This window comes from Podarcis liolepis (genome assembly GCF_965112155.1).
Source record: "Podarcis liolepis genome assembly, chromosome: 15".
In the NCBI taxonomy this organism is placed as follows: Eukaryota; Metazoa; Chordata; class Lepidosauria; order Squamata; family Lacertidae; genus Podarcis; species Podarcis liolepis.
Window position 1 is genome coordinate 23,409,861 of NC_139566.1, and position 16,531 is coordinate 23,426,391.

The 16,531-nt window shown below is 48.8% G+C and overlaps 1 protein-coding gene across 1 annotated transcript in view; it reads left to right on the forward strand.

The window, feature by feature from the left end:
- SRRM4 (serine/arginine repetitive matrix 4) overlaps positions 1 to 16,531 on the forward strand; it is a 123,360-nt gene that overhangs the window by 77,474 nt on the left and 29,355 nt on the right. The window contains exons 3-6 of the mRNA XM_083478680.1: positions 3,146 to 3,229; positions 5,430 to 5,504; positions 8,458 to 8,484; positions 9,393 to 9,443. Coding sequence (XP_083334806.1) covers positions 3,146 to 3,229; positions 5,430 to 5,504; positions 8,458 to 8,484; positions 9,393 to 9,443 — 237 coding nt within the window. The remainder of the gene's footprint in view (positions 1 to 3,145; positions 3,230 to 5,429; positions 5,505 to 8,457; positions 8,485 to 9,392; positions 9,444 to 16,531) is intronic.

Consider the following 16,531-nt stretch of genomic DNA (forward strand, 5'->3'; position numbering starts at 1 on the left):
GGTTGCATTTGAGCCATGTCAGGCCCCAGCTGACTTTGACTCCATAGCTTTAAAATAGCAAAAGGTAAAGGTAAAGGACCCCTGGACGGTTATGTCCAGTCAAAGGCGACTATGGGGTTCCGGCGCTCATCTGCTTTCAGGCCAAGGGAGCTGTTCACAGACAGCTTTCCGGGTCATGTGGTCAGCATGACTAAACTGCTTCTGGCACAACGGGACACTGTGATGTGCACAAAAATGCTGTTTATCTTCCCGCCACAGTGGTACCTATTTATCTGCTTGCACTGGTCTGCTTTAGAACTGCTAGGTTGGCAGGAGCTGGGACAGAGCAACGGGAGCTCACTCCGCCAACCTTAGGCAAGCCTAAGAGGCTCAGTGGTTTAGACCACAGAGCCACCCGCGTCCCCTCTTTTAAAAATAGCCCCCTGTGCTGTACAGGAGAATCAACACAACCTGTGTTTCCTGTCCTAGTCAAAGCACATATAAATCACCAGCTCGGTCAAGTTGCGGTAGCTGGTCTGCTGCTGAGTTCATAGAGGACATGGAATCACAGAATTATAGAGTTGGAAGGGACCATGAGGATCCCTAGTCCAACTCCCTGCAATGCAAGAATATGTAGCTGACCCATATGGGGTTCCAACCTGCAGCCTTGGTGTTATCAGCACCATGCTCTAACCAGCTGAGCTATCCAGGCTTAAAACACATGTGCTGCCTTTGTGGGCATAAGATGAACCTTGGGAACATCCAGCACTTCTAAGAGCATCTTTCACAAGGACCGAAGGAACTAGGTAGGGCTAGACAAAGGAGGCATTCCTGGAATTGCGTTCAGGCTTTCCAAGAGCAAATGCTCATCTGATGATAACACGAGCCTCTTAAAAGGCAGCTTGATCTGAAATAAGGTGACTGAGTTCTTTGTAAAGATAGTCCTTGATGCAGATTTTTTTTTTTTAATAGCACATCACACCACTTATTTTTTTTAAAAAGGTAAAAGGCAGCAGCAGGTGCTGCGAGGATCACTTAACAAATCTTCATTGGGATCTTTGAAACCCTCACCAAGAGGGAAATGGTGAAGTGGATGCTTTTAAATGGCAATGGACGGCATGAGAGGGACGGTATGTTCTTGATCAAGAACACAAAGGCTGGCTGCCTTTGCTTGCATCATGTCAATATCTTGGCTCTTTCATGCTGAGTGGCTCGTGGTGACTCATCCTTCATTGCTGGCTCTGAACCCTGAAATATTTCGGGGTGCCGCTTAACTGAATCTATCTCTCTATATATATACAGTGGTACCTCGGGTTACAGACGCTTCAGGTTACCAGTCTACCTATCTAACTTCTCTCCCTCTCCATATGTATATGTATATGTGTGTGTGTATATATATATATATATATATATATATATATATATATATATATATACACACACACACACACACACACACACACAGTGGTACCTCGGGTTAAGTACTTAATTCGTTCTCGAGGTCCATTCTTAACCTGAAACTGTTCTTAACCTGAAGCACCACTTTAGCCAATGGGGCCTCCTGCTGCTGCCGCGCTGCCGGAGCATGATTTCTGTTCTCATCCTGAAACAAAGTTCTTAACCCGAGGTACTATTTCTGGGTTAGCGGAGTCTGTAACCTGAAGCGTATGTAACCTGAAGCGTATCTAACCCGAGGTACCACTGTATATCACACACTACCTTTCCTCAAGCTCAAGGTGGTTTGCAACATAGAGCTAACTATTATTACTACTCAGAAATAATTCTCTCACAGTGCTCAGTTGGGCTTACTCTCAAGTAAGTGTGTATGGGATCGTGACTTCAGGTGCTCTTTCCTATATGTACATATGTATATATTCAGTTTATACCCTACCTTCCAATGAATTCAGAAAGGCGCGTAGGCACTTATCAGCGCTAGCTAGTCCCAGAGCTGCTTGGATATGGCAAAGTTGACTCATCGCCTGCCTTGAGGCCTTGCCTGGAGTCCTTCCTCACACAGAGGACAATGGCATTTTGCTTCTTGGTTGTAGGCTGTTCTGAGCCTTTCAGACAGGGCAAGATTAAAAAAAATAAATCTAAATCTAGTAGATAAATGAGCCTCTGTTATAGCTGGAACAACCCCCTGTGGTTTTTTCAAGGGACTCTTGCAATTGGGCATACAATCCGATGGCCCCTGGACTACTGCAATGTGGCGCTGCCCTTGCCCACAATCTCGTGGTTCCAGCTGGTGTAGAATGCAATGACTAGCCTGCAGTTGGGGGAAGACAACCAATAGCATGGGGCACCTCTGCAAAAACCTCTGTGCACAGGGAAAGGATGGAGGGATGCAAGAGGCCTTCTCCACTAGCACTTCTGCCCTTCCGGCAAGAGCCTGGCAGAGCCTTGGATAAGGTGACCAAACCTTCATCAGCTCCACACCACCATGTCCCAGCCTTGGGATTGCAGCCTAAATCTCCTGTTTATGTAATTGATTGCTATTTAATAAACATTGCCAAGTCTCTTTTAAAAATAAATTAGGCGGATGCCCATACTTTGCAACCATTATCCTATGCAAATTAAAGTCTGATTAATTTATTTTAAAACATATTTACTGAGAGGAGCCAAATGTATAAATCTATTATAGAGTTGTTAACCTCGATAAATATGTCTTAAATAACTCGGTGCCAAGCCAGTTAACATACAGTAACTCTCTCATTAGATCTGCAATAAATCCCTGGAGGAGACAGTTAATTTCAAGCATGACTAAATTACCCGGAACATGGCAATTAAACATTCACCCTACGTTATGGATCTCCCGCAAGACCCCATCCTTCACAGGAAACCGTACTTTGGGGATCAGAACTGTCAAGATGTTGACAGATGGCTGTGATTGACACATGAGAACATGAGAACATAAGACGAGCCTGTCGGATCAGGCTAGTGGCTTGCCTAGTCCATCATCCTGATCTCACAGTGGCCGACCAGATACCTGTGGGAAGCCTGCAGTCTGGACACGAATGCAACAACACTTGCGATTCCCAGCAACCGGTTTTCAGAGGCCCATTGTACTACCGCCTCTGACAGTGGGGGCAGAACACAACCATCGTGGCTAGTAGTCATCAAGCAAACTTGATATCTTCTCTCTCTCTTTCCCTTCCTCTATCCAAAGCCCATCCTGTACTGAGGAATTCACACCACCTCCTACCAAGGGGAAGAAGAAAAAGAAGAAATCTACGCGGAAGAAGAGAAGGAGGTGAGTGGAAATCGATCACTGGCTTATTTCTGCGCCAGTGTCAGGTAGCCGAGGAACCAACCCCCATGGCAGGTTGCCAGGAACAGATAAGACAATGAAAAGTCCTTACCAACTGCTTTTTATTCAGTATTTACAGAGAGAGGCTTGGGAATGCAGAATCTTGCCCCAATTTAGTCTCCACCCCCTCCCTCTCTCCCACTTCCTCATGCGTCATCGCTACAGGTGTTAAGAAGTGCCCTCCGCCTTTGAGCTCTTTGCTCTCCTACTTTTAATGCTCGCCGGGTTATGGGAGAGGAGGGGCCTGGAATGCTTTCTAAAGACGCTGTATCCATCAGCTGTGCTTCTTCTTCCTCCTCTTCCATTCTTTCCCAGCTTTCCCCCTCATCTGTCTCTGAGCTGTGACCTCCCTCAAACCCCTGTTGTGATTCTGATCAGTCTTCTTCTTCTCTGGAAGGGTCAGTCTGGGGAGGCGGTCTCCACCATTCCTCTTCTGCCCAGTCCCTGACAACCAGGGCATAGCTGTCAACTTTTCCATTTTCTTGTATGGAATCCTATTCGGAATAAGGGAATTTCCCTTAAAAAAGGGGGGAAAGTTGACAGCTATGAACCAGGGGCGGCTAACCTGTGGCCAGCAGGCTCTATCCCCACAAGTTTTATTGTGACCACCAAAAACCCTACCGTACCTCCAAAAAAAAATCCTTCCTGAGCAGGAGAATAGAGCTGACAGACATTGAATCAAATAGTCGGAAGGGGGCCCCAGATATTTAGGTTCAGCTAGCCGTTTTATTACATATCCCATTTGGAAAACCCTAAGGAAAGTCTTTTGCTTTGCATGCGGAAGGTTCCTCTCAGTGCTTGGCATCACCAGGGCAGAGCAGGGCAACAGCGGGAGTGTCGCTGTCCGAAATCTGGATGTACCTATTACTGCCAATGGAGATGTCAGGGAACTGCCATCAGCTCAGAGGAGAGAGGTGGAAGGGCAGTTGTGTTACAGGGAGCCCCCGAAGATCTTGCGAAGTAGTTCTTCCTCTGGCGAGGAGGGAAGCCCCACCTCCAGTAGAGAGGGGGTGCAAGGAGCAGAAGATACTAGGGAGAGCCTCAACACCGAGCCTGAGCAAAGCGGAGGGAAGGGGAGTCCCCCTTTGCCAGCACCCGTTCTGTGCAGCAGTCTTCAGCGCAGAGAGGGGACGAGAAGGGTAGGGGTCACACGGCTGTTATGCTGGGGAAGGTATAAGGACCACCCACTTCCAGATTCTGCTAGCGACTGAGCAGACCTGGACTTGCGACGCTCTGCACTGTAAATAGTTTGTACAGATAATAAAGCCTGGAAAAGACAGGTTGGAGTCTTGCCTGTTTGCTCCCGGGCAACCACATAAGCACCTGACAGGAGACTTTATTTCCCATGTGCATGATGGAGAGGGTTGGATCCAACTGCACAGGCGAGAGGGGGAGATAATCCTCCTCCTCCATAGGCTGTGCTCCCTGTAACCCCGTCGCCCGAATTCAGCTGCCGGCCTTCTAACTGGCAAACCCAAGACTAAACCGGAAGTGGTTTAGTCCTGCTGGCCACATGACCCGGAAAGCTGTCTAACGCCAGCTCCCTCGGCCTGAAAGGGAGATGAGCAACGCAACCCCAGAGTCGCCTTTGACTGGACTTAACCGTCCAGGGGTCCTTTACCTTTACCTGCCCCCTGCAAGCCTGCACACATATACCCCTGTAATTTAGGAAGAAATAATAAAACATATTGCCGCGTTCAAGCATCTGGGTTGGCCCTGAAAGCAGGGAAAGGTGTCAAGGTCCTTTCATTTGCACAGCTAGCAGCAATGGGATTGACTTATCCACAAAATGAGTGCCCTACCCAGTGGCTGGTGTGTGTCCCAGGGGCATGGCACATGTCCTGGGGGTGTGGCATGCCACCTGTGGGGGCGTGGCACCCAGCATGGGCGGGGAGGCAGCTGCGATGGCATCCCACCGGGATAGCACAGCCAGGGGCGGTGCGCTTCCCCTGCACTCCTCTTCCTCCGCCAGTGGCCCTGCCTTAGCTCAGTAAGCAGAGCATGAGACTCTAAACCTCAGGGTTCTGGGTTTGAGCCCCACGTTGGGGCAAAAGATTCCTGTGTTGCAGGGGGGTTGGACTAGATGACCCTCAGGGGGTCCCTTCCAACCCTGCAATTCTGTGATTCTGTGACTTCTCCCTAGGTCTCCGTCCTGCAGCCCCTCCCCACTGAAGAAGAAGAAGAAAAAGAAGAGCTCAAAGAAAAGGAAAAGAAACAGGCAAGTCTTTCTTCTGCTGTGCTCCCACCCCTGCCAAATTTCCTCCTGATCAAGAGGATTCCACTGTACTGGTGGTTCCAGATTTGGGCAGAGATGTTATTGGTCCTTCTGCTCACCATTGCCTGCTCACTTGCCTCCCACCCCTGGCCCCAATCCCCACTGCGGCCAGGAGGGAAAGGCAGGGGAGGCTAGGCAGTTAGGGTGGACCTGTAGGAATGTTCAGGGTGGCAGGAGAGGATATATTGCTTATTAATATCCTTCCTAACTTCCGCTAGCAAGTTCCTTTACAGTGGTACCTCGGGTTAAGAACTTAATTCATTCTGGAGGTCCGTTCTTAACCTGAAACTGTTCTTAACCTGAGGTACCACTTTAGCTAATGGGGCCTCCCACTGCCGCTGCACGATTTCTGTTCTCATCCTGAAGCAAAGTTCTTAACCCGAGGTACTATTTCTGGGTTAGCGGAGTCTGTAACCTGAAGTGTCTGTAAGCTGAAGTGTCTGTAACCCGAGGTACCACTGTACTTAAAAAAGTGCATTCCCCTTTACACAGCAGAAAACTAGTTGCAAACTCGTGTGAGTTTCTTAAGACAATACGGAATTCATTCTGGCTTCTCCAGATTGAAATGTGTTCTAATATTTTCCTGGTAAGGCCCCTTGAATCCCGCCTAAAAGAATAAAGACACCACAGTCTTATTCATAAGCAATAAAAAGAAAGTTTGCTCACGATCAGGCAGAGCACAGTGTGATCCCTGAAGGCAGGCTTATGGCTTAAAGTTACAAGCATATACAAACAGGTTTACCCCATATGTGGGTTGACCTAGTGACTGCAGTTAGCAGTCCGGGAAGTTCGCAGGAAGAAAGGAAGATGAAAAGGGGAGAGAGTGGCCTTTTACCAGGTCTGGAAAGGTCGCACCCACCCACTAGTCACATGCAAGGAAAGATGCTCCAGGCCAGGAGGAGGAACAGGAAGTTTCGACTGGCTGGACCAAACATTCCCTTGCATGTCCACTCTAGGAAAACAAGGAATGTTGTACTTGACTGCTTTCAGTAGATTGCATCCCACAGGACCATCCCACCAACCTCAGAGTCAGTGTGGTGTAGTGGTTAAGAGTGATAGACTTGTAATCTGGGGAACCGGGTTTGCTTCCCAGCTCCTCCACATGCAGCTACTGGGTGACCTTGGGCTAGTCACACTTCTCTGAAGTCTCTCAGCCCCACTCACCTCACAGAGTGTTTGTTGCGGGGGAGGAAGGGAAAGGAGATTGTTAGCCGCTTTGAGACTCCTTTGGGTAGTGATAAAGCGGGATATCAAATCCAAACTCTTCTTCAAACTCTTCTTCTTCTCAGCCAGACACCCCTGCGCATGCCTGCCTTCTTGCTTTCTCTGTTGTCCAGAGGGTGATGGAGCTGCCTGGCAGCTTCCTCTGCCTTAGCCTTAAAACAGGGACCCAACTGAATTTCTCTGTTGTCCCTAGGTTTGGCAAACTTTTATAAGTCGCCAGGAACGCCCATGGAGCCAAGATAAATTATGAGCTGCCTTGCTTGGTTCATTTTTTCTTTTTCTAAATTAGTATGATTTGCAAATATAGCAAACAGAACATCAAGCTAAAATACATCATGGAAAAGTCATAAGCTCAAGAGGAGTAAAAATACATTTTTAAAATAACTTAAAAACTAATGAATAGCATAAAATATATTCCACCCTGGGATGCAAGTTTTGTATGGATACAAAATAAATTGTTATAGGTTTGGGGGGAGACCCTCTTTCCTAAACCTTATATATTAATAAATGGTAAGATTTTGATTATTTGGGATGGGAAGGGAGAAACGCAAGCTGCAGAGGAATGGACTAGCCTATGCAAAATGACCTGGCCAAGCTAGGGCCAGGAAGAAACAATACAGAGCCCTTGAAGGCCATTGGCAATCTGAGGGAAGCCCCTCCTTGCCCTGAGGTGTGAACAGAGACTGCGGATTTGGAAGGTTGCCAGGATAACTGGGTGTGAGGTGACAGGAAAAGAGAGTTTCTTAGCAAGGTGTTCTGCGGGGGAGAAGAAAGGAGAAGAAGGAATGGGATCCATCTTGGGCAGGCTGGCTGCTTGCTTGCTGGGAAAGAGGCCTTGGACTCCAGGGCTACACTGCTGTGGGGTACAAGCCCCTCTTAAAATAACCATGCTATAAGATCAGGACTCCCTCCATGCAGTCCAAAGGTGGAAATTGGGGAATAAACCTTATTTCTTAAAGCTATGACGGTCTCTGCTGTGTCTCAATTCTCCAAAGGAACACAGATGAGTTCCTGGAACCTCATGGCCTGGGTGAGTTCCTGGAACCTCATGGCCTCTTGCCACTGCTCAGCAGAGAAAGGGGGCGGCACCCAACTTTTGTAACAATATTAAGTATTCATACATAGAGATAAAATCATATTTAGGAGGAATGTGCCAACCATGAGATCAAGTTCCTTCCAAAGTTTCCCACTTCCCCCAGCGTAAGAAAAAGCCACATATTTGGTAAGTTAAAAATTGGTTTACTTACAAACTCTCCAAAGGTCTTGTTCATGTGCTATTCCATACATCTGCACAGGCAGCAAAACTTAGCTTAGTTACAAAGTGGTAAAAGTTCCTAAATTATTAGTATACTAAAACAAGAGTGGCTGATGAGAGCCATGCGGCTGAACTGGAGCAACCAGCTCAAACTTCTTCACAAGTTAAGCTTCTTAAGTCGCCTGGTAAGGCTTGGTAACCTTCTTCCTCCCAGGGTGAGGGGAAGTGACCTCAGCTAAGCCAGGCAGGACAGCTTACTCTATGCTATTAACCCTTTCAAGAACTAATTAGGCCTAAGCATGTTGGTTATCTGAGGCTAGTTTTCCCACAAAATGTTTGCTGATTCTGTCCGGTGATACTCGTGCCTGGTTTAATCATTTTTATTTTAATATTAATACTTTGCATTTTATGTTCCAGGTTTTCTTCAAAGAAGAGGAGACACAGGTAAGGATAGTGAGGGCTTTGGGGGGAGGGGAACTTGCCTAAACTGTCTGGAATAATTCTAGAATCACAGGCTGTACCAGCTCACCTGTGGTCAGTGGAAGTTAGCCATTTTGGTCCAACCAGATCTAATGGGGAAGGCCCCTAGTTGCTGATCCTAGTTTCAGCATTCTTCCACTGCTCCTGCCAAAGGACTATTTTGGGTAATGATCTGATGCCACGGCATGTTAGCTTTTGTAAGAAATTCATCTTTAATGTGGCAGAACCCACACAATGCTCCCTGCGCATTGACATTGGGCTAAAAACGTTTTTGTTTAGATAAGCCCACCTGAAACAGTGTTTCCCCAGATTTTTAATGCCTTTTTTAGTTCATCACTTGTTTCAGGTTTTTTTAAATGTTCCAAATCATGGTTAGGCAAACTAAGGCCCGGGGGCTGGATCCGGCCCAATCGCCTTCTAAATCCAGCCCACGGATGGTCCGGGAATCAGTGTGTTTTTACATGAGTATAATGTGCCCTTTTATTTAAAATGCATCTCTGGGTTATTTGTGGGGCATAGGAATTCGTTCATTTTTTTTTCTTTTCAAAATATAGTCCGGCCCCCCACAAGGTTTGAGGGACAGTGGGCCGGCCCCCTGCTAAAAAAGTTTGCTGACCCCTGTTCCAAATAGTTGTTTTTAATTGTTCTTACTGCTGATTTTATGGTTTTACTGCTCTGAGGGGTTTTTTGGGGGGGGGTGTTTACCATCAACGGTATATAAATTGTATGAAATAAAAATAAATAAATAAACGAGCACGGTGGCGCTCCTACAGGTTTACATGCCCCCGTTGAACTTTTACCAGCTCTCTAAATCGAATGGTCAGTTACCCGTTCATTTGCTTATACTCTTTTCCCCCCACCCTCTTATTTAGTTCCCCAAGCCCCAAAGGCAAAAGGAAGGAAGAAAGAAAACACAAGAAACAGTAAGTGGAGGCAGTCGCTATGAATGCACCAGCGTTCGTAGTTGATTTGCGCATGCATGCAAATTGGTGCGTACATTGGTGGGTGGGTGTCGTTGGCTCAAGTAAGCTCTTCGGCTAAAAAAAAAGGGGGAGAGGTAGTCATGTTGTCCCAAAAGAAAAAAAGAAAAATCCATATTATAGCAATAAAGTCATACCTCGGGTTGCGAACGTGATCCGTGCGGGAGGCTAGTTCACAAACCGCAGTGTTCGAAGCCTGAACCACTGCGTCTGCGCACGCGCGTGGTGTGATCTGACGCTTCTGCACATGCACGTGATGTCATTTTGCGTGGTAAAGACTGTTCTCCAACTGGAGCGCTCGCAGGCCAGTGTTTCCCAGTTGTCAGTGTTGATACTACATTTTTCTAGATTTGCCTTGAGACAGTCTTTGAACCTCTTTTGTTGATCACCAGCATTACGCTTTCCATTTTTAAGTTTGGAATAGAGTAGTTGCTTTGGAAGACGATCATCAGGCATCCGCACAACATGACCAGTCCGACGAAGCTGATGTTGAAGAATCATTGCTTCAACACTGGTGATCTTTGCTTCTTCCAATACACTGGTATAAGTTCGCCTGTCTTCCCAAGTGACGTGTAAAAATTTTCGGAGACTCCGTTGATGGAATCTTTCAAGGAGTTGGAGATGGCGTTTATAAGTGTTAATAGCAGAGGATGGAGCTGAACTGCTTCTCTCTCAAAGGCAATGCCACTGCCACCTGCCGGCTTGGCTCAATGACTGTGTGTGGCCCCCAGGGCCGTCTTAAGCATAGCCAGCATCATGGTGCAAAGCTCCCTCCGCTCCCCCCCCCCATTTCCCAGAGTTTTTTTAGGGAGGACGGCACTGCTGGCGGGGCTGGAGGAGTTGGGCAGCAGCTGAAGGGTGGCTCCTTCGGTGGGGAAGAGGTGGAGGCTGGACGCGGCACCTCCCGGCTCAGCTGGCTGCTTCGTGCCACAGTGGCCACGGCAGACAGAGGCTCCGGGCACGGCCCTGCTTTGGCGCGGCATGGGAGAGGCGGGCGAGGGTGGCAAGCTGATGCTGGGAGGCACCACGTCCAGCCTCTGCCTCTTCCCTGGCGCCCTCCAGAACATGGCACCCTGGTGCCCCACACCACTAGCCTCTATGGGTAAGACGCCCCTTGTAGCCCCCACAATTACCGTATATTTCACTCCATAAGACACACTTTTTCCCTCCTAAAAAGTAAGGGGAAATGTGTGTGCATCTTATGGAGCGAATGCAGGGGGGAGGCAGGCGGGAAAAGCCCCCAAGAGCCGCACACAAGCTCAGTGATGGGCTGTCAGTGATGGGCTGCCCTTCTCCGGAAAAAGCCTGCAAGCGCCGCACACACGCTCCGTGCGGCTCATGAAAGGGAGCGCTGAGCAGAGCCTGGGATGCATACAGGCTCTGCTCAGCGCTCCCTTTAAATAATAATTTTTTTCTTGAATCCCCCTCTAAAAGCTAGGTGCGCCTTATGGTCAGGTGCGCCTTATGGAGCGAAAAATGCGGCATATTACCGTATTGGCCTGAATATAAGCCACACTTTCCCCCCAAATTCTGACCGTGAAAAGTTAAAATGCAGCTTATATTCGTGACCTTATGGTATGCAGCCAGGAGCATGGGGCAAACAGCGCCAGGAAGAAGAGTTTGGATTTGATATCCCGCTTTATCACTCCCCTTCAGGAGTCTCAAAGCGGCTAACAATCTCCTTTCCCTTCCTCCCCCACAACAAACACTCTGCAAGGTGAGTGAGGCTGAGAGACTTCAGAGAAGTGTGACTGGCCCAAGGTCGCCCAGCAGCTGCATGTGGAGGAGCAGGGAAGCGAACCCGGTTCCCCAGATTACAAATCTACTGCTCTTAACCACTACACCACACTGGTGCACGGCAAAGCAGCTCCCGCCCCGTGCGTAGTTCCCCTGTTCTCCTCCCCAAGGCCGGGAAGGGAGAGAGTAAGGAAGGGGAAAGGCTGCCAGCAACGCAGTTCGGCTCCCCCCTCCCCCAGTACACAGCCAGGAGCAGCGAGGAAGGGAGCGGCTTATATTCGGGTATTTTTTCCTTTCACCACTCCAACTTTAAAGGTCCAGCTTATATTTGGGTGCGGCTTATATTCGGGCCAATAGGGTACACCCACAGCCCCCTGGAGTTGGCTCCCATAGCTGTGTGACTGCGCTGGGCTCCTTCAGGAAGAAAAGCAGACCGAAAAATGGTTTTATTTGGTTCACAAAACTTATATGCCACTTACTTGACAGATGACCGCTAAAGCACTGGGGAATTTTAGTCTTCCACTGGAGAATATGGGGCAAAAGAATATGGGGCAAAGTGGCCAACTATGTTTCTGTGAACTTTGGGTACAACTGTGGATCCAGCTGTCATATTGCTTGACATTATTTTAATATTGAAGGAATCGATGGGCTTCTTCTGTTCAGCCTTCCTCTTTCAACCCATTCCTTGCTCATCAATATGAACTAACAGCAGGGTCTCATTCAACATTAGGTGAAATAATAATAACTTATTATTTATACCCCGCCCATCTGGCTGAGTTTCCCCAGCCACTCTGGGCGGCTTCCAATCAAGTGTTAAAAACAATACAGCATTAAATATTAAAAACTTCCCGAAACAGAGCTGCCTTCAGATGTCTTTTAAAGATAGGATAGCGGCTTATTTCCTTCACATCTGAAAGGAGGGTGTTCCACAGGGTGGGCACCACCACCGAGAAGGCCCTCTGCCTGGTTCCCTGTAGCCTCACTTCTCGCAATGAGGGAACCGCCAGAAGGCCCTCGGCGCTGGATCTCAGTGTCCGGGCTGAACGATGGGGGTGGAGATGCTCCTTCAGGTATACAGGTATACAGATGAAAAGGAGAGGAGAGATGAGAGCCATCTTCAAATATCTGGAGGGCTGTCACATGGGAGATGGAGCAAGCTTGTTTTCTGCTGCTCTGGTGGGTAGCACCCAAATCATAGGTTTCAAATAACAAGAAAGGCCATTCTGATAAAACATTAAGAAGAATTTTCTGGTGGTAAGAGCTGTTCAGCGGTGGAATTCTTTTGTTGCAATTGCAGGGGTTGTGTCAGAGCAAGTCCCTCTCTGACAGCAGACACAGAGAGACAAGGGGAAGGAACTGAGGAAGGGGAAAGAAGCAGTTAGCCGCGGGAATGTGAACTTTGTTCACACAGAGACACAGGGAGAAGGAACACAGAGGCTAAGCTCAGATAGTGACACAGACATGGGAATACAGGGAGTGCCATCTCCCAAATCTCGTAGAATCACGAGATTAGCCGAGAAGCACGAAATTAACAGGAAGAGAAAGTGGGGGTTTTCCTGTTGGGGGAGAAGGGGGAAGAACTCAGTTCTGGCAATGCTTTCGTCAGAGGATGACTGAATTAGCTGAGCTCTGACCGGGGCTTTGTAATGGACAATAAATCTGAAATAATCAACTACCGGAGTCGTCTCATGTGCGTGTGGGAGAGACCCCAAACCTGACAGGTTGGACCCAATAGCTGTTGAAGGGCTCTACAACTCTACAGTTAGATAGATAGATAGATAGATAGATAGATAGATAGATAGATAGATGAGTGGTGCCCCGCAAGACGAATGCCTCGCAAGACGGAAAACTCGCTAGACGAAAGGGTTTTCCGTTTTGGAGGTGCTTCGCAAGACGATTTTCCTATGGGCTTGCTTCGCAAGACGACAATGCCTTGCGAGTTCCTGCGGGGTTTTTTTCCTCCCCCCCCCTTTTCTAAGCCGCTAAGCCGCTTATCAGCTGATCCGATCAGCAGATAAGCCGCTAAAAGCCGCTAATAGTGCTAATCCGCTAATCCGTCAATGGGCTTGCTTCGCAAGATGAAAAAACCGCTAGACGAAGAGAATCACAGAACAGATTCTTTTCATCTTGCGAGGCACCACTGTAGGTAGGTAGATAGATAGATGATAGATAGATAGATAGATAGATAGATAGATAGATAGATAGATAGATAGAGAAATATATAAAACCACTTCCCAGAGGTGTTTTCAATCAAATCCCTTTCTTCCCACAATTTTGCTGCCTGTAAATATTGTGGAACAGCTGCGGCACCAAATTCTCAATTGGTCAAGCGTTGTTCAGTACAGGACAGAGTTCTAAGCGTCTGCCAGAGCATTTCCCCTAGGACACACACTATATGGCCAAATATACATCTTTTTGCTACCCCACCCCAGCGCCACACCATCTAGCATACAACCACAGTCCTTGAAAACACTTACTCAACCCAATTTTTTTACTGTACATATTAGAACCCTCCTTGTACCTTATATGGAGTTGTTTTCCAATTTACTGCAGCGTTCTGCCATTAGGTTCCTCCTTAGCTGGTTCTTACAGTGTGACTTTTGGTTATTAGCCGTGACCCCCGCTAATTGATTTACGAACCTCGATTAGCGATTTATGGCTGCCCGGTCCGGCGCGCTTCCCTCAGCTGCGCCACTCAGTCACGGCTCAGCAGAGTTTCGCACAGCGGTGTAAAACTGTCACCAGCTTGCAGTCAGCTTCCAGACAAACACACAGAGTCCAGTTTGTCTATTTACAGCTTTTTATTCCAACATTCCCCCAGGGATTTCCTGGGCTCCTCTCCGCCATTACAGGCTACGTCTTTTCCCCACGGAACACAGAGTGGGACTGGCTAACTCCTCCCAAACTCCTCCCAGCTTCGAAAGCTGACGTCAGAATGCTGAGGCACCATGGGAACAACTTAACCAGTTAAGTTCCAACTCCAACACCCCCTCTTGCATCACATTCTGACAAGACCCTCTGAGTTCAACACCTTCCCCTTTGCCTTGTGCCCCTTCCCGGCATCTTTCCCAGGCACCTGTTGAACCCCTTCAACACTCCCAGAATCACACTGTGCGACACTTTTCCACGCACCTGTGACCTGATACCCTACTGACCCATTAGGGCCAGCAGTTGTGTCTTCTCCGTCAGACTCTTTCCCCCTCTGACTTGACAACCCTTCCGTGAGCTTTCTCCATTACCGGAGATGAAGCCTCACACCTGGACATTCCTTTCACAACCCTTGGAGATGCCCAAACCTGCCCTGAACCCTGACCCTGGACCTGGTCCCCATCACCGGGTTCTGAACCCTGATCCTGGACCTGGTCCCCATCACTGGGTTCAGCCACAGCCTTCCTTCTCCCTTGAGAAGACTTTGCATCCGTCACCTGGTGACGTATTTCCTTTTCCTTGAAAAATACCTCCAGAGCAGACCCAGTAAACTGTGACCCTCGGTCGCTCTTGAACCCTTGCACCCTGGTGGAGAACCTTAGTTCCACCTCCGCAACCCAATCTTGGAACAGTTGCGCCACCTCCCCCTGTGATTTGAGAGAGAAACACCAGCCAACCTGGCTGTGGTCACCTGTCAGCGACAGCACATACCTGGCCCCACCCAGACTCTCAGACCTCTTGGGTCCTGACAGATCTGTGTGAACCAGCTCAAAGGGCTCTTTGGTTACCCTCCCAAACCCGGGAAAACCAAGCACCTTTGCATCTTTGCATGCCCTGCACCCTTGGGACCTCCCACATTTCCGGAGCTTGTACCCTTTTGTGCACCTGTGCAACTTTTGCACATCTTTGGGAACCTTAGCACACTGCACCTGTGCTTTTCCAGCATTCCCACCACCCTCCATAGGTGTCTCCAGAACAAAGAAATTGTTCTTGCTCTTCGCCATGTTGACCCGTTGTCGCCCCCCTCTGAAAATGGAACAGGTGTCATTTTCAAAGCACATCTTTAAACCCTTGCTTCGTTAGAGCAGATACAGATAACTGACAACTATTCAGTCCCGGCACAACGCAGATCTCTAGCTCCTCCTGTGAAGGAGAGAAAAAAACACGTTAGCCACACCACAGACTGCTTTTTTTGTGCTCCGTCTGTGAATAAAACAATTGTTCCTGTTGAAAACAGCCCTGCAGTTCCGCAGTTTGCCTATCAGGTGCTGCCTGATAGCAGAAACCAAAACACCCAGCGTGTCATCGTGTCCTGGCTGGAGTTGTTTTTCACAGTTGCCAATAGAAGCAACAAACGTCCCGCTGCCCCCTCTGTCCTTGGCAGCGTCCGAAACCGCAACATCCTGCGTTGCTCTGAAGACTGGACTTATCTCAGAGTTCCCAGACAACTCTGCAGCACGTATCTCCCGCTGCAGCAGATGGCTGGCCTTGAAGCCTGTAGCAATGACGAACTCCAGTGGAAAAACACTGCTCCGGGGCTCCTCCCAGCTGGCCTCCTTCTCTTTCTTCCGGAAAAGCACTCCTTGCCAGCTGCGCCCCTTCTGGACCTCCACTTCATTCCAGCACGTACAGTGGAAAACTTTAAACGTGCCTTTGGAAACCTTCCGCCCCCCCGACCTGCTCAGCAGCACTCCTTGTGGCTAAAGCATCAGGGACAGGGGCTCCAGCCATCTTTAGGCTTTTGTATTCCTTCTCCAGGGCTCTGGCCTCCTGCTGAAGCTTCACAGCAAATGCAGCACATTTCCAAGTGCCAATAGTCCCTTTGCCCCCCCCCCTCTGGGGCCCACAGCCTTTCCCAGCTGTGCACCGGCTCTCACGTAGGTGATCAGCGCCATCTTGTCTTTCTGTTCTGAAGCAGCCATCTCCCGGCCCTTGCTTTCCGCCTCCAGCCTCACAAACACCCTGGAGCGCTGAACGGCCTCTGGCTTCCTGGCACCCAGAACAGTAGACTTCAGATCAGCAGCCAGGTTGCCCAACTTCTTAAAGTGAGCCTCCCACAGTCCTCCAAGACCTGGCAGCCTGCCATCCTCTTCCGTTCTCCCAAGGGGCCCCAAGCTGTACTCACAAGATCACCAGCTCATCCAGCACCCGTCCGGAGAAACGATTCCCTGCTGCTCTCAGCTCCTTGGCTCCACAGCAGTTCTCAGCAACACAGGCTACTCTCTGCGTTTTTTTTTTTTTCAGCCAGCCGCTTTTTTTAGCTCCGCAGCTCTCCTTGCCTCTTAACACCAGGCAAAAACCAACCACCATCTCCTGCCGAACTTCAAACGCATTCCGGCAGCCTCTTGTGACAGTTTTACAAGCGA